The sequence below is a fragment of the Macaca nemestrina genome, chromosome 11 (genome assembly GCF_043159975.1).
Source record: "Macaca nemestrina isolate mMacNem1 chromosome 11, mMacNem.hap1, whole genome shotgun sequence".
NCBI lineage: Eukaryota > Metazoa > Chordata > Mammalia > Primates > Cercopithecidae > Macaca > Macaca nemestrina.
Window position 1 is genome coordinate 125,455,194 of NC_092135.1, and position 21,720 is coordinate 125,476,913.

The 21,720-nt window shown below is 36.5% G+C and overlaps 1 protein-coding gene across 17 annotated transcripts in view; it reads left to right on the plus strand.

Annotated features, from left to right (window-relative positions):
• Positions 1-21,720, plus strand: part of LOC105473983 (mitochondrial fission factor) — a 31,753-nt gene that overhangs the window by 9,411 nt on the left and 622 nt on the right. For 3 of the 17 annotated variants that reach the window (XM_011728289.3, XM_011728293.3, XM_011728294.2), the window contains 6 exons: positions 5,407-5,495; positions 7,877-7,951; positions 12,376-12,534; positions 16,087-16,119; positions 17,674-17,733; positions 20,819-20,903. In XM_011728289.3, coding sequence (XP_011726591.2) covers positions 5,407-5,495; positions 7,877-7,951; positions 12,376-12,534; positions 16,087-16,119; positions 17,674-17,733; positions 20,819-20,903 — 501 coding nt within the window. The remainder of the gene's footprint in view (positions 1-5,406; positions 5,496-7,876; positions 7,952-12,375; positions 12,535-16,086; positions 16,120-17,673; positions 17,734-20,818; positions 20,904-21,720) is intronic. The other 14 variants (XM_011728310.3, XM_011728311.3, XM_011728307.3 and 11 more) reach the window with 9 other exon arrangements.

Genomic DNA, 21,720 nt, shown 5'->3' on the forward strand with positions numbered 1-21,720 from the left:
CATATAGTAACTCTTATTCAGCCATAAAAAAAATGAGGTACTGGCCGGGTGCGGTGGCTGATGCCTGCAATCCCAGCACTTTGGGAGGCTGAGGCAGGCAGATCACTTGAGGTCAGGAGTTCAAGACCAGCCTGGCCAACATGGTGAGACCCTACTAAAAATATAGAAATTAGCTGAGCATGGTGGTGTGGACACCTGTAGTCCCAGCTACTCCGGAGGCAGAGGCAGGAGAATCACTTGAACCCGGGAGGTGGAGGTAGCAGTGAGCCGAGATTGCACTGCTGCACTCCAACCTGGGCAACAGAGCCAGACTCTGTCTCCAAAAAAATAAAAAAAAAAAAAGGTACTGATACATGCCACAACATGGATGAACCTTGAAAATGTAAAGTTTAAGAAGCCAGACAGCAAAGGCCATATATTGCATTTTTCTACTTACATGAAATATCCAGAGTGGCCAAATGAATGAAGACAGGATACAGATCAGTAGTTGCCAGGGGGTTAGAGGAAAGGGGGATTGAGAGTGACTGCTTAATCAGTATGGGGTTTCCTTCAGGCTGATGAAAATATTCTGGAACTAGATAGTGGTAATGATTACACAACATTGTGAGTGTCCTAAATGCCACTGAATTGTATACTTCAAAATGGTTAAAATTGTGTATGTTATGTGTGTTTTACCACAATAAAAAAGAAAATACCTCCAGACATTGCCAGATGTTCTCTACAGGGCAAGATCACCCCCTACTGAAAACCACTGACCTATCTCAAGAGAAGAGACTACCAGGAGAAGGCTTATGAGGAAGCCAATAAAATTGTCTGAAAGCCTGATTGATGTAAGGGATAAATTTGTAGAAAGCAACTGTACTTGAGTTCTTAAACTGGCTTAAAGAATCCGGGTGAGCTCTTGAGGAGGGCTTAAAATAGAACATAAATAATCGCTTAGCTTAAAGAGGGTTTAAAAATCTGGAGGCTTGGCTGGAAGAGAGGAAGTTGACAAATGCTTCCAATATGCCTGATCTCCACCAATATTTGGAAATCAACTAACAAAGCAACTGTGCAATAAACCATGTTATCTGGGCGTGAAATACAAAATGCCCAAGTCATGACAGTTTTTAGTGTCAAAGAGACTGGGCCGTGTGAATGAGGAGAAAGAAGCTGTGACACTGACATTACCACCTCTTCTCATCAAGGAATCCAAACGGGAGCCAGTGGGGAAGGATCTTCCAGAGAACAAGAAGGAAGAACTATACAGAAAGAGTTGGAAATGCTGCCTGTAAGAAGATTTGATGCAGCCTTGAACGATGTGACCAAGTCAAAGATGTGGACTCTGCCATTACATCCTGTCAATCAAGCCATGATGTGCTTTAAAAAAATCAGCTACAATAAGCCCTAAAAACTTTGTGAGAAGTCCATTGAAGTTGGAAGAAAAAACAGACTGGACTAAAGATAGAGAGTAAAAGCTTTTGCCCAAGTTGGCATCTCTTACTTCAAAGAGGAGAAGTATGAGAATACTATTCATTTCTATAATAAACCTTTGGAAGAGCACTGAACTGCAGATATACAAGAACTGTCAATAGTTAGGAATTAATCTGGAAGGAGCAAAGTCAGTTGGCATATGTAAACCCTGACCTGATTTTGGAAGAGTAAAGGCCTTGAGTGGTTTCAGAAATGGAACTATCTCCAAGCCACGCCAGCTTTATACAGAAGCCATCAAATGGCATCCATAGGATGCCAAATTCTACAGCAGTTATGTCCCTAATGTACAGCCAGAGCTCAAGGAGTAGAAGAAATATCCAGCTACTTCCACCCTTAACACAGATTATACTTAGAAAGCAGCAATCTTAGAATCTGAAGGATAACACAGAAGCCATGAATGTCTAGCAGAAGGCCCTAGACCTGTGATTCTACTGTGAAGAAGTAGCAGATGGTTATTGGTGCCCAGTTCAGTTGATATGACAACGCTAAGGATGTGAAGCAAAAAACCATAGCTACATGGCATATCCTAAAACAAATGCAGAAGATCTCCCAGGGACTCAGTGAATATTTTAAAAGGATCTTGCGGGAGCTTAGAAAATAAAGAACTTCATGAATATGGGTCTGATCACAGTTTGGTGACGGTTTTTTGAGCTCTTTTTCCTTCCTCGTCACTTCTGGAAAGAGGAGCTGGGACTGCAATGAATAGAATGGAGCAAAAGTCTGGAGAGAAAAGGAAAAGCTGAATTGTATATATGTATACACATTCCTGCATGGAAAATTCAGAGATGTGCACTCACAGTCTTTGTACAGATACAGTTTCATGGCCCCCTTACCACAAGCATGATCTCCTTACTCCTGACAAATTGGGCCATGTGTCCTTCCCAAAACCCGCAGTCACTGGCTTAACTGTTCTCCCCGTGATTCATGATGTTAAATTTTGGACACTGAACATGTTGGGGAGGGAAGATACTTATCCCAACTGTTCAGTCTACATTGTTCATTTGTACCTTTCCCCCTTCTGCATAAAAGTCTCACAGAAAATGGGGATGAGTATAGAGGAAAACCACTAAGGCTCTGAGTAGATTCCTGAAGAAGAGGTGGGCTTTGAACAGATTGAGAGAATCGGCCATCAAAAAACCTAGAGGACATTTACTTGAACAATCAAATTTAACTTGGGGTATAAGCATATAAAAGGAGAATGGTATGCATGCATGCAGAGTGTCTAGTGTTATATGTTATATAACTGTGTAGCATTAGACCCTGTGACCCAACTTCCAGGAAGCTGCTTGAACCTAGGAAACTATTTCTCAGCCTCAGGGATGAATAAAAGTAAGTGCATAATCAATGAAGGATGATTCTGAGAGACATTTTAAAATTTTGCGTTGAGGCCAGGCACAGTGACTCACACTTGTAATCCCAGCACTTTGGGAGGCCAAAGTGGGTGGATCTTTTGAGGTCGAGTTTAAGACCAGCCTGGCCAACATGGTGAAACCCCGTCTCTACCAAAAAAATACAAAAATTAGCCGGTCATGGTGGTGTGTACCTGTAATCTCAGCTACTCAGGAGGCTGAGGCACGAAAGTCTCTCGAACCCAGGAGGCAGAGATTGCAGTAAGCCAAGATCATGCCACTGTACTCCATCCTGGGCAACACAGTGAGACCCTATCTAAAAAAAAAAAAAAAAAAAAAAAAAAAAAAACCTCAGATTTAAACAAAACAAACATCCAGGCTGGGCATGGTGACTCACACCTGTAATCCCACTACTTTGGGAGGCCAAGGTGGATGGATCACGTGCGGCTAGGAGTTTAAGACCAGCCTGGCCAATGTGGTGAAACCCCGTTTCTACTAAAAATGCAAAAATTATCTGGACGAGAGGGCATGCACCTGTAATCCCAGCTACTCGGGAGGCTGAGGCATGAGAATCGCTTGAACCCGGGAGGTGGAGGTTGCAGTGAGCTGAAATAGCACCATTGCACTCCAGCCTGGGGAAGAGAGTGACACTGTCTCAAAAAAAAAGAGAAGAAGAAGAAAAACATCCACCTGGGATTACAGGTGTGAGCCACCATGCCCGACCAAGAACATCAATAAATATTGATTGATATTTTGAAAATCTTAATTTTCAAGTCCTTTAATTAACATACTATTTGTTTTTTACTATAAAGTTTAATTTTTTTAAAACCATAATGTCAGTCGAGTGCAGTGGCTTACGCCTGTAATCCCAGCACTTTGGGAGGCTGAGGCAGGCGGATCACGAGATCAGGAGTTTGAGATGAGCCTGGCCAACATGGTGAAACCCCGTCTCTACTGAAAATACAAAAATGAGCCAGGCATGGTGGCGCACACCTGTAATCCCAGCTACTCTGGAGGCCGAGGCAGGAGAATTGCTTGATCCCGGGAGGCAGAGTTTGCAGTAAGCCGAGATTGTGCCACTGCACTGCAGCCTGGGCGACAGAGCGAGACCCTATCTCAAAAAAAAAAAAAAACAACCCACAAAATAAAACCATAATGTTGCCATGGCTATTTTAGTTGGGGGAGGGGTGGTTTGTTTGTGTTGTTTTTTAAAGTATTTTTGTTGGGCGCAGTAGCTCACACCTGTAATCCCAACACTTTGGGAGGCCAAGATGGGGCAGTAACACTTGAGCTCAGGAGTTCGAGATCAGCCTGGGCAACATGGCAAAACCCCCATCTCTACAAAATACAAAAATTATCCAGGTGTGGTGGTGTGTGCCTGTAGTCCCAGCTACTTGGGAGGCTGAAGTGGAAGGATCACTTGAGCCCAGGAGGCTGAAGCTGTAATGAGCCATGAGCATGCCGCTGCACTCCAGCCTGGGTGACAGAGCAAGATCCTATCGCAAAAAAAAAAAAAAAGTATTTTTAAATAAGCAGAAAAGTTAATGATTACTACTGTTCTAGTTATCCATTTCTATGTAACAAATCATCTTAAACTTAGTGGCTTAAAACAAACAAGCGTATGTTTTGCTCATGCATACTGTGGGTTAGGAATTTGCAGTTGCCATGAAGGGAAAAGCTTGTTTCTTTTCTTCAGTGTCTGAAGCCTAAGCTAGAAAGTCTCAAAGGCTAAGGATAACTCAACAGCTGGAGCTGCAGTTATCTGAAGATTTGTTCACTCACATGTCACTTGGTACTAGCTGTTGTCTGGGACATCCATTAGGGTTGTCGGCAGGTGCACTTATACATGGCCTCACTGTCTGGCTACTTGGCCTTCCTTGTGTTATGGTGCCATTCTTCAAAATATTAACAACCTGGGGAAAGAAAGGCAGAAGCTGTACTGTTATGACCTATCCTCAGAAGTCACTTTGCATCGTTTCTATAGTAGTCACTAGCCCTCTGAATTTCAAGGGAAAGAAACAGATCCTGTCTCTTAATGAAAGAAGGTCAAAGATACATTTTGTAAGAAGAACATATGGGATTAGAGATTGCAGCCATTCTGCAATGCCAAAACCATTAAGCTAGATACTTTTTTAGTCTAGTTTTCAAATATTCAACCAAATCTTAACTTGTTATAACTCTAGAAGCCAGGAATGTTTATTTATAATACAGATACTCTCCGTTTCCTATATGTGCCTGTAAACACTTTTATAAATTGTTCTTATAAATAAGTATATAGTGTAAGATTAAACAAATAATAATAATCATACCAAGTAATATTGATACTTAAAAAGAAACTAGAGTAGCATTCTTAAAGTAAATAGACATTCCTGTTTATCTGCATTATAGTAAGTAAGGGTATGTGGTGTTTTTTTAAAAAGCAAGTCTGTCAGTAATACACTGCCTGGCAGCAATTCTTGGTTGCCTTTTCTTAGTTCGTTGTAAATTTTTTGAGTAGCCTTGTATCAAGGTTCTTTTGATGCTAAGCAGCTACTAGGCTACTAAGAATATTTCTATTTCCTTCCCTTTCTTTGTGCTTTAACAGATCCGTGCAGTTGGCAGACTAAAAAGAGAGCGGTCTATGAGTGAAAATGCTGTTCGCCAAAATGGACAGCTGGTCAGAAATGATTCTCTGTGAGTAGAAGCACTAGCATTATATCTCTTTTGTAAGTTTTTTCAGGGTATTTTGTGTACCCATATTTTTCTAAATAATTACTTCCTATAGTTTTTAAAATTTGTTTTACATCAAGTTTACATTTTTGTAATACTTTTTGTAGTCTTAAAATCTGGCCGTTTTGTTGGTCCTCAGAATTTTTCAGTAATCTTATCCTTTCCTGTGTCGTATGATTTGCTAATTAAGTTATCATAAGATGGTGAACTGGTCCTGTCCAGCTTTGTTTCTAATGAGCTGTGTTAAACAGTGTAGCAAGACAGGTAGAATTTTTTTCTTTCCAAAAGTATTTTTTAGCTTTCTCCTTTGTGATTCATTGAATTTTTTGGTCCTTTTCATTTTCAAAAAATACAAGTGTGTTGTTTAAAAGACTAGTTGTTTAAACCTTTCTTTCTCATTTGGTTGTATTATCAAATTCTGATCTTAAAGCTACCAGAAGATCTATTAATGTTAGTGCTTTTTTACTTTTTTATTAAAATTAATGGGTTTTTACAAACAAAATGTTTCTTGAAAACTGGTCAGAATTTTAATCAGAAAGTGATTGTCAGTAGTGGCTTTTTAAATAGATTATATAAATTAATATTTCTTCCTCATTAATGTTTTGGCCAATTTTCATGAACTCATGAACCACCTGTGATGGCAAGCATCATGTTAGCTTCTGCAGAAGCTGAAAGAATCAGGAGATGATACATCTCTTCTGAGAGCTTGCAAATCTAGATAGAAGCAAAACATTTAATTTTATTTACAAAATAGAGAACAATACAGTGATTTATATTATAGCATATTAATCTCTAGTTTGGACCTCTCTAAAGAGTATAGGGATACAGAAGGAGTTTTGATGGGGTAGGATCATTGATATTCAAGATAGAGAGAGGATTCTTTTTTCAAATATTTTTATCCTTGCTTTGAAAGAACAAAGAAGTTCTAACTTCTATATAAATTATTTGCTTGCCTTATGGAAATTCCATTCTCTTGTGTTAGGTGAAAGGAGAACTAAAACTGCTCTGATTTCTTGGAGAATATTGAAATATCTCCTAAGGTAGTTAAAATTATTCTGTAAGACTGTGTAGGAAGACAGTGAGTTAAAATGAATATATATCTCCTTCAGGGAATGCTTGCTGCAAGATTCAGCCATTAGTAATAGAAAATTTTTTATGATTGTGTTTCCCTAGAGGTGTCTGGTTGGCAGTGATGTCAGCAGGTCCACGAGATCCATTTTTTTCTAGACTATTTCCAAATGTATTACACAAACAGTTAAGAGGCTGTATCATGTATGGCTAAGGTGGCTTCTTGATCTACTTTACAGAGTGATTAAACATACACTCAAGAGCTTTAATTATTTTCTTTTTGTAACATTATCCCAAGGCAACAAAGATTTCTAGTAAGCTTTTCCACTTTATAAAGATGTGGCTTACTCTTTAGGTTCTTAGCTACTTTGACATTTTATTTAATAAAATAAAAACAAGATTATTGTAATATAGCACCACTTTTATTTTTTCTCCCGAAGTATGTATTATTGATAGCTGCATTCAACTGAAGAGAAAGGAAACCCCTTTATTATGTATGAAAACCAGTCCAGTGAAGTATGATTTAGAGTAGATGATATAGATATTTTTGCATTTACCTAATAACATCAGTTCCTCATAACAGAAAAGATTTACAGTGTTAACTAATACTTGATTTTCTTTTTTTTTAAGTTGCTTTAATGGCATTTTCTAAAATGCCATTTCAGCCTTTAATAAAACTGAGAATCTCATTTTTGGTAGTAAAACTAATGAATCTTTATACATTTTCACAGTGAAACACTTAACATTGCTTAACCATATTTTTCGTTATGGCTGTTACCATGTTATAGATGTAATTTGTTAATAATGTAACTTTGTCCTTTCTTTCCCTACTGTTGTTAATTTTATACTTTACAATTCATCTTTAAGAGTCTCCATCTTACTAACTTTAGAATTGTGTGTAACGAACATATTATTCAGTGTCGTTAATGTAGTAAGGAAAAAACAATTGATATAATACCTCTATTAAAATAATTATTAAACTCTTACTATCTTTACCTACTTTAGTGTTTTCTTTGTAACATGAAATTGTTGTGCATCAGAGTGCATGAAACTTTGCCTGTCTCCACTTTATTTTATTCCATGGCTTTAAGAATGAAAGTACAAACGGGTGTGAGAGCAGGAGCACTAGCCTTTGTTTTCTTAATTACTTTGAAGAGGCAATAAGATTATCGTCAGCTATTAGCACAAAAGTGAACTGTGAACAGTAAAATCAGATGTAGCTTTTTCTTTGTGTTATAAAAGCTGAATATGTAAAAGAAGCATAATTATTATTTAAGGTGGCACAGATCAGATTCTGCCCCAAGAAATAAAATTTCAAGGTTCCAGGCACCGATTTCTGCACCGGAGTACACGTAAGATTTTATCTGCTCTGCTTTTCACAAGTAGTTGTTTTGATTTTGAAGGATTATGTTAATACTAATCTATTGACCAGGTAATTGACATATGCTATCCTAATTATCTTCCTGTTTGGCTTTTTAGTACCTCTGTTTCAGGATTTCTCAAACTGCCGTTATATACTTTATTAAGGAAAAAAATAACTAGACCAACTAAAGGAAGTTGTATATGATTTTGCATGTATTGGTGAAAGCAACATGGAATATAATATGCACATAAGGACCAAGCCTCCTTTTTTGTTTATTTTGCTTTGGTTGGCATAATAGTTCTCGACAGATTCAACTTCACCTGGTTCAGTGATCCCAATTTTTTTTTTTTTTTTAAATTTCAGCACACTGTCTCTTCTTCTTTTCTCTTGTCCCTGAAGAAGAATGGAGAATAAGTGTGGTTTGTCATTTATTTTATAATCCTGTAGATTAAAATGATGCTTGGAAGCATTTTTTTTGCTATTATTAAACCCACTGTTTTTCTGTGTGACAAAATAAGGTATGGGAATGACTCTACTCATGGAGCAGAACATTTTGGTATATAATACAAGTATCAATAGCTGATAGCGTTCTTAAGCAGCAGAAGAAACCGCACCGATAGCCAACAGTTTTCCTCTTACTCTGGTTCTATTATTATGCTTCGAGGAACTATTCAGTTGCCGTAGATAGTGGCAATATATTAAAATTTCCTCTCTATTTAAAATTCCAAGAGAAATTACTATATTTGTGTTTTGATGAAAATTTTTTCTCTTTATTATTTTACCCTATTTTTTGAAAGAGTCTGATACCTCACTGAAGAGGTTAAAGTCACAGTTTGGGAAACATTATTCCTATAAAAACTCAGAGAAAGAGGTACCTGACTTTGAACTTACTTTTAATAATGACATAGTTATGCCAAGTAAATTTTTATTTCAATTTTAGTTCTGGCATTGGCTGATTTTTTTTTTTTTGCTGTTTTATTTTGTTTGTTTTTTTGAGACGGAGTCTCACTGTGACTTCCAGACTGGAGTGCAGTGGCATGATCTCAGCTCTCGGCAGCCTCCGCCTCCCGGGTTCAAGCGATTGTTCTGCCCCAGTCTCCCAAGTAGCTGAGACTACAGGCACACACCACCATGCCTGACTAATTTTTGTATTTTTAGTAGAGACAGGGTTTCACCATATTGGCCAGGCTGGTCTAGAACTCCGGACCTCAAGTGATCTGCCCACCTTGGCCTCCCAAAGTGCTGGGATTATAGGCGTGAGCCACTGCGCCCAGCCCTGGTGTCGTTTACTTAACTCTTATGTAATAAGATTTCGTGTAAGCATGAGGTAGAGCTATTACTAATGAAGCATGGTAAACATCAGTGCTTTCTTCAAATTTTTCTAATCTTTTCTTTTAAAAAGGTAATGTTGAGACTTTGCTGTTTTATAATCTCACTGGAATCAGTTTATCAAAGAACATTTTTATTAAATTACTAATATATATAATGCTATTTACTTAATCTTCTCAGAGCCTTTGCAGTATGTTTACTTTTTTGTTTTCCACAGTAGTTCACTTGTCAAAACAGCAGAAACAGAAAGTCACTAAACCTTGGTTGGGTCCAAGAGTGGACGGAGGTGAAAGCACTGTTTCCCTCCACAGTGGATACCTGTGTAGTACATTTTAGCTCCTGTCAAACTGATTGCTAAAATGGAGCTTATTCTTTTTTGTTTTTACATTTATTTGTAAAAAAGACCAACAAGACTGCTTAAAGTTTTAAAAAGGAAAGAGAATTGCTAAATTATTTATTGCCTCTAATTACTAATGTAGTTTTGGCGATCTTATGGTGATTCATTTCATCTGTAGATGGAATTATGTGTTATCAAACAAGGACATTTAATCTATACATACACTGGAAAAAGTAGTCATCCATTAAAAAAAAAATACTCCTGATTTTGTTTTTGCTGTTTATGGAGGATTACCATACACATGAATGAAAAGCTAAATTTTTTACTAATCTTCAAAATGTTGATTTCTTTTGAGAAACAACTAGAACCTCAAGTTATGTTTTTGATGAAATATCTTTACTAGTATTGATAAAAACTTAATTTCATCTTTTATCTTTCTACATAAATATTTTTCGTATTAAATTACAACTGAGGATCATGTAAGGTTTTTTCCCATTATATTCCAATTTCATGTGATCGTAAAATCTTAGAATTGAGAGGGATCTTATAGATTGTTTTAGAATCTACCCTTCTGCATTCCATCTTAGGAACTCTTTGCAGTTAATCTGAAGTAAGTTTATGTTTGACTGTTTTATAAGATGACCTCCTCATTTCCTATGTGTGGACAGAAAATACTTGTACTTTTACAGTTTAAGTAAACAATTCATTGTTGTTTGTTTCCAGCAAAAGGATTTCTCTTAGAGAAAGTAACCCTTCTATTTTAATTTTTAATGGACCAAAATCCATTAAGTTTTTTCATGGATTTGAGTTTCGTTCATTCATGCTGTTGCCCCAAGATTATAATTCCAAATATTGATTATTGTAGCCTTTAATATGTTAGCATGTAGCTAGTTTATTTATCAATACAGAATGATACACAAAGTGTTCAATTTAAACCCCCAAATGCAGAGGCAAAGTACTGATTAGTCCTTTAAAACTTGCTTAAGTGAATTTAGGCAGTTATGCTGACTGCTCTATCAAGAAGAGTGTAAGATGAATTGTTTGTTTATGTTGATGCAGAACTGGCCATTTTTAATTCTCATAGGCAGTAAGAGCTTCAGCTTTTCACAGTGCTGCCTAAAGAGAATTCTGAGTGTAAGACTAACGTATAGTTTTGTTTCACAGATAGGATGGTTTTGTTTGTTTGTTTGTTTGTTTTTACCCTTCTGGAATGCCCGGTATGGGTTTGCCAATTACCATGGATCAGTAGATAATGTTGGTTTATATGAATTCCCAGAGATTGCCAGTCTCTGGATGGACATTTAAGGTCACTAGTCATGAGATTGCATCAGAAAATTTGAGTTTATCTTGACACCATTAGGCCTAAATCCTATGGTGAATCAGGCTTGATAGATTAGTTACTTTGTATGTTAAGATTTGGCTTAGATCTTCTAAGCAGTCTTTGAAAAACATGGTCTTAATATTATGGTACTTCTCTCTTTGGATCGCCAAGCCATTCAAAGTTATTCATAAAATTGTGGAGGAGATTTTGTTTTTTAATTTTCTGGGACTCTGGGAATAATATTAGATGATTGTAACTATCCTGTCAAAAATTATCCCAGTTATTTTGTAGTTTCCAAACAAATACATGCTGTTAGAAAAGATTACACAGTCAAAATAAGAGATTTTATTTTTTCAATTGTTTACCATCTGCTTTGTTTTTATTCATTTAGACGTAATACACATTGGATGACGTTTAGCCTGATGTTAGTTTTGCCTTGACGTTGAGAATGTTGAACCCTCATCCCACTGTCATAGTCCTCTTACTGTAACAAACCATCTGCCACGTCCGTATGTCAGTTAAGTTAAATACCTCACATAATCATGCTGTAACATTAAACGGCTCCCTGAAAATACTGACACAGATCTTAAGAGTTTAGGTTAGAACCACAAGAATTGGTTCATTCAGCTTTCAGAAAGTACTGGCAGGGGAGTCAAATGAAATTATGAATCTCAGCCCACACATGAAAGAACGATTAAGATTATTGTCACTAAGAAACCCAGAAATAGTTATCAGCCATTGATAATTTAAGAAGTGTCCTTGCCTTCTTTCACTGTATTCACAGATTTGGTAATATTTTTATGCTTTAGTCATTTAACTAGAGAACATATGCTTTCTATAACTAAACAATCAAAATGCTTTGTTACCATTTTCTAAGACGAATTCATCCTTAAATCAGTGTCATTTACTCGTCATAAACTTCAACTTGCTTCATTGGCTTTATGAAGTTTTTGAAATGGTGTTTTTATGGAATCACTTTTGATTCATGTGTTTAAACTTTGACATCTGTATGTGAGAATTCCCTGTCCTACTCTTCTAATCATCCATAAGTTGACGGCAGTGTTGTTTCTTAGAAGTTTGGTTTATTGAATTGGAATATAAGCACGAAGTAAAGAATGCTGCTTCTCCAATGGGAGGAGTTGAACACATTCATTGCTGTGGTTATCTTCCCTCTCTACAGTTCTTTCATATTCAGTTTATTTATTTTGATGTTTAGGGTTACAAAGTTATAATTGCTCCCTTATAGCTAGTTTTTGAAAACAATTCAAAATGTTTATTCTTTGACTGTTTTCTTGGAGGGGAGAGTGAAGGGTGGGAAAGCGGGACAAGAACACTAAGAAAATTAAGATAAAGACTGCTCAGCAGAAGTTTTATAAAAATCTGACTTGAGTGTTTTTCTCTTCATTTGCTGTGCTTGTGTAAACAGTGTGACACCATCGCCACAACAGGCTCGGGTCTGTCCTCCCCATATGTTACCTGAAGATGGAGCTAATCTTTCCTCTGCTCGTGGCATTTTGTCGCTTATCCAGTCTTCTACCCGTAGGGCATACCAGCAGATCTTGGATGTGCTGGATGAAAATCGCAGGTGATTGGCCATCCGTGACTCTTGCCAGCTTTGTTGCATAGTTTTTGGCCTCTTGTTTAGTGGACTGTGGTGTCTTTCTTTTCTGTTTTTACCTTCTAGCCTCTTTCTAAGATGCAATGATTTGAAACAGCTTGCTTTACTTTCTTTTAATTTGAAATTATTGTCCAAAATTCACATTTCGCAAGATTACATTACCTTTCCTTCTGTCAAGGAGAGTATACATAGAAAGCGTAGTGATTTTTTTCAAAGGCTTTTCTAGCCTGTTCTAAGTACTTGTTTCCACTTGGGGATATGCCAAGGGGTCCCGTTGGATTGAGTGTTGCACTGAAGCTTACCAGTCCTCTTTAATTAATCTTGGTGTAATTATTTATGCTACTTATATGATTGGATTAATAAAGCAAATCTGAGGAGGTGATGTCAGTGCAGCTGCCAGGACACTTTTTTCCTTTCCTCCCAGCTATGGATTTCTAGGCTTGTTTTGAAAATTCCAGGTGCTACCATCTTTTTGATAATACTGATATTTTTCAGTGTTGATAATTTATCTCGCTTTTGAACATCTCCAAGTAAAATCATCAATAGTAAACTTAGACTTATTCATAGAAATAATTTTTTTGCAGTTATTTCAAGTACTTTTTGTCCTCGCTTTATTACTACATAATGTTTTAAAGGAAATTCAGGGAGCTTTTTTGGCATACTGTGGGAAAGATAGAGTCAATTTCATTTCGACTCTGAACATTTATCTAGTGGCTTCTGGTAGTCAGGGTTTGAATTTTCATGATTATTTACTTGTTACTTTTTGCATTTTGAAGATTTCACAATAAATTAAGCTGGCCCTTCTAATAAATCGTGTTTCTTACCTTAGGAACGAACATGACTTCTGGCTTGCACTGAACAAACTTTTTCTTGTTAAGTGCTTGTAGTCCTCACACAGGCCCTGGGTATGTCACCATACTTCGCAAGCACTTGTCCATGCTGCTTATCCTTGTTGAATCCAGGGCCTTTCAGGGCCTTCCCAGAGTTGACCTAGTGCCATGCATTTGGGCCCAAGGACTGAAAGCTGCACTGAAAAGAGCTTAAAAAGAAAGCTCATGGCATGAGGGTGTGGGGAGGGGAATTATATATACATGTATATGTATAGATGTGTTTTGTTTGTTTTTCCCCAAGGGTTTAGACTCCCTTTTGTGCTTTTTGAAGCTTCAAAGACATTCTTGGACTATTGGGAAGCTATAAGAAGCAGCAAGGTTCAGAACAAAAAGCATGGATTCAGGGAGTCGGTCAGAATTAACCCGGATCCACCCCAGTGCATAGCTGCATAATGGCCTTGAACAAATTGCTTAGCTTCTTTTGGCCTGATTTTTCTCATCTGTTGAAAACTAGAGAGGAAGGATAATAATATCTAGCTTTCTGAATTCTTGTGAGGATCTTCTCCCCTCCCCCACCTTTAATTATAATGGGATAATGGCCTCCAGTTCTTTATTTAGTGTGGTAGGAGATCTTTCAAACAATATTAAATATAAAGTAGCTGGCACTTAAGAACTAATATTTACAAGGGTCTGTTTTCTCTTCCCTCCTTAAAACAGATTTATTGTCCATCAACTAACTTGTTTAACTTTTAAATTACAGTAAGTCCTTAGTGGAAACCAGATTATTAGGTGCGAATATGTCATATCAAATACTATTACATTTAAAATATCTGAATGAGAGAGATATTTCCAAATCTTGTATAAAAAGTAATAATAGCTAGATGGCAAAGTCACAGTACATTAAAATTATATGTCCCAAAAAGTAAAAAAAGAAAAAAAAAAAGATTCGTCTCAGCCCCCACGATCAGCATATACACAGTTCATTGCAGTCATGTGGAACTTATAAAAAGAATGGATTTTTTCCTCCATAATGGAAAAGCATTGTGCCTCAGAGTCAAATGTATAAAATCAAAAATCGTATTAGTATAAACTTTGTATTTTTTTAATAATGAAAAATATTTTAGACTTTAAGTGAAATTTTATTTCACTTTTTTACATTGTGATGAATTGATAACTCTAAAATCCCTTTTCTGGGAAGGAGTTCTCTTTTCTCATTCATTTCAGTAAGTTTTTAAAAGTTCATGAAGGAGTTATATTAATAATGCTTTGCTCCTAGGTCTGTAGCATTAGTTGCTACCTTGGAGCCTGGAGGGTTAGATTCTTATCAGTCTAATTGATGCTTTCAGTATTGAAAGGATTTTTTTAAGTTGTATTCACTTAGGATCTCAGTGTTGAGCAAGATTTTGTCAGAATTTTAAGTGCCAAATCAGTTTTTATTTCCTCTGTGAGAAGTATCCGGCATGACTTTTCAGATATAAGAAATAGGAATGTGAAATTTGGATAATGTTCTATTTGCATGATTATAAAATAATACTGCTTATAAAATTTTAAGTGCTTCTGTGTTCCTTGCTCTGTACATCATTTTTTCCTTTCTATTTTATTGCTCTTGGCTATTATGCTAATGCAATACTTTATCTTTCGTCATATGCCATCACATTAGGTATGGTTAATTTAAGCTAGAACTATTTGGCGGAAAAAGAAAAATGCTTTCTGCTTGCTTTATCACTGTGAAATAATGCAGATTCACAATTCCTTGACTTAAGAACTATTTTCAGTTTACATTTTAAAGGACGCTGTCAAAAGGTTTACGTACTATATATTTTTTTCTTACAAGCATGTAGATGATCTAAACCAAGCTCAACATGAAAACCAAGTTAAATCCTAGGTACATGTTAGAAAACTATTTACACAGGTCAGTGTTACGCATTTGGAAAACTGATATATTGAAAGTTTACCAAAACACCAGGTGTGTTATTTGCTCAGGTGCAGCAGAAATTAAAATACTGTTAGGATTTGGTCCTTACCTGGTTAGAAAATGTCCGTCTCTCCCTACATATGTTAGAGCTATGTACCTCATTTTACAATGTAAAATATTAACATCTTAAAAAAGAAACTTAGTTCCTGTGTAAGAACATTATTTAAATATTGATAGATGAGTCATGCTTAGCTCTTATTTTTAGGAGGGGCTTGATTATTTTTATACAGTTTTTCCTTAACAGACTGTACCAGCTTTGAGTGAATAGAATAAGAAACCAATGTGTGAATAATTTATATTTTTGGCAAGTATCCCTATAAATATACAGCTTGGAAGACCTGGAAATCCAGAGTTGCAGTGGATACAATGTTTGTTATTTATAATTTTTCTCTTTTAAAAGAAAAAGTATAATTCCTGATTCCCAATTAAACTGTCTATTTTCTGTAGCAGATTACATTTTTATAGCAAAGAAACACATGTTCTGTTACGTCAGAGCATATTTACTCAAAAAACGTCAGTACACAAACACAAGTTAATGGTGGAGCTTGGTGGTAGCCTTGGATTTCTTTCCCTTTACCACTCTACAAAACATACTGTTGAAGAGATTTTATGTATTAAATCACACTTATCATAGAAAATGGTACTTGAATGAAGTTTCTAATTTTGCCAAATACCTGTCTAATGTACTTTTATATTATATGTGTCAATTGCCAGTGTGAGAAGACAAAATGAAATACGTTGTGAAAGGTAACTGTATTATTTTCTGGCTCTGCATTATAAAAGGGAGATCTCTGTGGTGGAATATGGTGAATATGACAGATCCATTTGAACATGCTGTGTGCAGTTTAAAAAGCTTTAAGAAGCACACAGTGATGGCTTCATCTAATGAACCATTTTCATGTTAGTATAATTTAAGATTGTAGTTAAATAACAGGTTTCCTAATACCACAGAGTAAATATGGTACTAGGATGAGATGAGTTAAAAGACCTGTCTCAAGCATATGTGATTTCTCCATGTTTTTTAGCCAGTAAAATAAAGTCAAACGTGTGGGGAAACACCCCAAAAATTCTTTGAATCCCTTGTCATCTAGGCTCCCGAAATTTATTTAAGCACTGGTAGTACCTTTAAGACATATAGAAGTTAAACATTAGAATTTTCTTACATAAATTGAATTATCAGAAAATAATGATTTGTATTGTCAAAATTCCACAGCTGTGCCAACTTACAGAAAAAATTAGTGCATTTGGTATTAAACATTTACCATTATATAATTCAGTGTTGTCTTGATACTTAAATTCAAGCAAAACCAGATCGGTTACTTAGAGAATTAGATATCCAAAATAGGATTTAATAATTCTTCGAATCTTTATATGGATCCAATACTCCAGTCTCCTTTCTCTGCTTAGTAAATATTGCTGACTGTTTTAGGGGGAATTGACCAGTGAACAGGTAGAAGCTTTTGTTTTGTGATTTTAAAATATAAAACTCACTGGAAAGCTTACTGCTCATCAAGGTAGAAAGCTAACTCCTCTAGCGCCAAAGCGTATACTGAGAATGGGTGGAAATGCCCACCAGATTTCCCAGTGCACCTTAGTCTTCATTCCCAGCGGCCCTGTATGCCACTCCTGGTTGTCTCAAGATCAGACTCAGATTGTGGATTGCACTTCCTGTAATGTGCTCCAGCACGTCTCCTGATCTTCTCAGCTTCAGAGTGGAGGCTTGCATTTTCACTCTGGAGAGCTGAGAGTTTGACACGCAGCCGCAGTGAGACATCAGGCACTACTCAGAATTAATAAGGTGGGAGGGAAGGAACAGTGGGAAATGGAGTTTCTTGAAATTTATGAATACAGTTTTTGAGATGGAGCTGTTGATATCAGATGAGCAACCATGGTCATACCGGTGCAGCTAACCAGGTCCTGATATGCTTTTAAAGGTGCTAGTGATTTTTTTTTTTCCAACTAGAAGAAAGGAATTACACTTTTTAAACAGAGTTGTCTTCTGTCTTAAATTTCATAATGTAAAGCACCAAGAAAATTATTTTATATGTTGGTGCTATTTTGTCATGTAAATATAGATTCCCTTTGTTTCTTTGATCGATAGTAATGTTGAGTTTATGAAAATGATAAAATGGAGGACACATGAGACAAGGATTTTTTCAAGTGATTGAGAGATATTATATTGTATTGAAATATACAATATAATCCTATTTGACATTTATTTGTCTTGTTTTTGCTTTTATTTTATTACTTCTCTGTTTCCTGATTCTGTCTTGTGCCTTCTCCCGCAAAAACCTGCCTTAGACCTGTGTTGCGTGGTGGGTCTGCTGCCGCCACTTCTAATCCTCATCATGAGAACATCAGGTAAATTTTGAGACTTTGTAATTACCAGGGTAAATGGTTGGCGGAATTTGTGTGTTGCAGGGCATGATGCATGTCGTAGCCACACCTGTGTTTGTAGCTGAACTTCTTTCTACAGCTTTCCTCGATGGGTACATCTTGCTTCTCTCTAAGAACAGTGAATAATCAGTCATGACATTTGGCCAGTTAGTATGAGGGAAAATGTTTAATAATTATGTTACGATGTGAACAGCTATTTTATTTAAGTGTAGTGTTAATAGTTTATAGGTGGTTTGTAATAATTGACATGCTAAAACAGAAAAAACATCTTAAATCTCATCTTATGTACATCATTTTAATGGTTGCCTGAATTGTGCCCAGCATTTCCTTTTAAGTTGTTAATTATCTGGAATGTCACTTCCGGTGTGTGAACAAACCTCTTTGTTTGTAAGGCATCATCTTAAACTGGGAGGCATCAGTAGTAACAGCTCCACAGTTCGGGAAGGCACGTATTTAGAAAGGAAATTGAGTTTTAAGCATTTTTATCATCTGTTGATTTAATGCCTTCTCTCTTATTTTTGCCCCTTTCACACTTTCAGACATGTGTAGGCTGAGTGTTCCTTTCTTCCTGATATGCACAGGGGCTGGCAGAATGGCACATACAAACACATACAATTCTCAAGTGCCAAAATCCCCATTTAGTTTTCCCATAGTCTGGAAAAACAAACTCGTTGGTATCCACAGACGCTATTACTGTATAACTTTTTCAGTCGGTTTTATTCAAGCAGAAATGTATTATCTGTAGCCGTAGATTTAAAACTGGCAGCATCATTTCTGTGCTTAGAAGAAGCTGGTGCATTCATCGAAGCAAGAGAAAAGGGAAACATTAGCTGCTCATTAAAACTGAATTCATGTTGGAGGAGTTGGAAAGCGTGACTGTGGTAATCCCTCACCACTCTGCTGACTTGTTCTTTTTACAGTCTTAGTTAGGTTCATTGTTGTTTTCCCTTATATTCTTCTCTAAGTTTGTGATCCTTTTATCTTTCAGCCAGTAGTCTAACTTAGCATTAGAGTTTTTTAGTTCTAATAAATGCAGGTTTTTGTTTAAAACACAATGTAAAGTAACATATTTTTGTTTTCAATTGAATTATATAGGTAAAATCTTTGGTCATATCCTTATATTTCTTTGCAAATGGAGATTTCCTTTTCAGATATCTAAACCTTAGTTAATTCAGGATATAAATTGTGAGTAATCGCTTTCATTTGTATTTCATTCTCTATGTTCAGTTCAGATCCCTTTAACAATTGCTTCTGTTGGATTTTTTTTTTCTAATTAGTCATCTGTTATGTGGCCTCAGAGAAAGAGAAGAGTTTTGTTTTGAGGATGAAGTGAAGGAAAAGGGAACCTTCAACCTTTATTTTTTCCACTAATCATTTGTAAACCCATAGTTCCAGCATCTACTAACTTAGAAGTTTACTTCTCTAACTGGTAAAATTACCCTCAGTGCCCCAGGTTGTTTACTGTGTTCTCAGGAAACAAGGGGACAGCTAATGAGAAAGCAAGACAATTTAGCCATAGAAGGAACATTTGGAGATGGTTGTAGATTATCTAGGGTCAGTACACGCCATCTATTGTTTAAGGTTTTTTGCATACTTTATTAAATTATTACTTTTAACAATATTTAAAACAAAAGGATTTTCTGGATAGACTTGTCTTGAACATGTCTGGATGAAACGTGTAATTCCGCTTCATATCCCTTTGTTGTGGGTATGTACTTTTTGTACGGGGACTTGCTGAGCTAGATGTTAGAGTAGATGATCCATGTGCTAATTCTGTGTACTACACAGGAGTAACTTTTAATTCAGCTTGTTTATGTTCTGCTCATTTAGAAAATGTATTGTGCCATTTTGCTGAAATAACCAGTTAGGATATAAAATATATGGGAGGTGAATTGTATGGTTATATAAGTTGTAGCTTAATGAAGCTATTAATTAAATTTTAAAATGTGGAAATCCAGGCAAAGGAGAGGAATGGCATTTGTCTTTGTTTTTCAGAAGTTTAGTGTCATTCACCTAAAAAGTAGTTCGCCTTTAGAAGTAACTGCATCGGAACAAAAAGTACTTTTTTATTATGCTTTCTCTGGATTTTGTCTTAGGGGTTTTTCAGTATTATTTTGTACACAGCCTCTTATTCATTATTGGGCCAATTCTGGAGCTAAATGTAGTGGCAAGATGTATTCAGGAGATTTCATAATTGTTTCTGCAGGAGAATACAGTAGAGCCTAAGTAATTAGAAATAAGAAGTAAAGAATAGGCTGGGCGTGGTTGCTCAGACCTGTAATCCCAGCACTTTGGGAGGCTGAGACGGGTGGATCACCTGAGGTCGTGAGTTTGAGACCAGCCTGGCCAAAATGGTGAAACCCCGTCTCTACTAAAAGTACAAAAATTAGCCGGGCATGGTGGTGGGTGCCTGTAATCCCAGCTACTTGGGAAACTGAGGCAGGAGAATCACTTGAACCCCGGAGGTGGAGGTTGCAATGAGCCAAGATTGTGCCATTGCACTCCAGCCTGGGCGACAAAAGTGAAACTCTGTCTCAAAAAAAAAAAAAAGAAATAAAGAATACAAATGGTAAGACAAGAGGCTATGAGAAGAGGTGATGAGTCTTTCTTTTTTTAGTTAGAGTTAGTCTACTTTGTGTTCCCTGCCAGTGAGTCTGTGCCTGTAGGCTTACATATGGACATAAGTTTGTGTAAGAATCATATTTTGTTCTATCCTAAGTGGCAGCTCTCAGACCTTTTCAGTCAGGGACCCTTTTTAGCATCGCCAATCCTTCTGGCTTGAGAATTTTCTATTTGTATCTTTAGTCAGGATTTTTTCTCATTCTCCAATTTTTAGTGCCCCTATTCAATATTGTAGACAGTTGTCATTTTAAGCTTTTTCCTTTCCTTTATTAGTACAAATTCAGGGGGTAAAATATTTTAGTAATTCATGTTATTAGTACCAGTTTTCTGAATACTACTTTGAGCATTACACAAAGCATGACATGGCGTGCCAGTTACTCTGAGTTCTACTTTAATATTCATTTGTCTTTCTGTCTCTTACCTGCAGGTATGGCATTTCAAATATAGATACAACAATTGAAGGAACGTCAGATGACCTGACTGTTGTAGATGCAGCTTCACTAAGACGACAGGTATTTAGTGTACCAAATAAGATAGATTTCTCAGTTAAATTCATACAGTATTTTAAAGTGATAGTTCTCAACATTTTATCATTTTCTCTCCTGTGGGACCCATGAATTGAACTATTTTATCTGTCAAGCTAGTAAGCCATAATTGATTTTCTCGTTTTGATTAAAGATATATTAAACTACCATTTACATGTTGTGGTCACCGTAAAACAGTATTACCAAGATAGATGAATGTAATTTTGGCCGATAACAAAGAGTCTTTAGCAAACCATTACAGCCATAAGTTGCTTGTTTGGCTTTTGAAATGTGGAACAATCACTTTGGAACCTTTGTTACTGTGTTTAATAACTCCATTTTGGAAACTGCTCCTTGCAGCTTGCACAGCATCTCTGCATATGTATTTCTTGTATTCTGTAATAAATCATTTCTTAGAACTGCAGTTGCACATGTGTATTTTTTAATACTCCCACAGCCTCGAGTATCACACAGACATACACACATGTGAAGAAGACATAGTTGGTTTTCTCATTGTGTCTATGCCAAATAGATGTAGAGGGAAATTGAATTAAATAAGATGTTTTTAGGTGAAGATCAGTAGGAGAACATGAGCTTAAGCAGGCGGTTGGTTATTCAGCCCCGGGCTTTTCACAGTAAGGGCTAACAGCAAGGGTGGTACTGTACTGTCAGCCAGCAGCATTTCCAGCAGCTGGGGAATCAGCCTTCGGGCCTGAAGGGTTTGGATGCCATATCCCAAGGCCCACTACAGTAGGTTATTTCATTGGATTGTGTCAGTAATTCAGAGGTGGACAGAGAAGGCAGT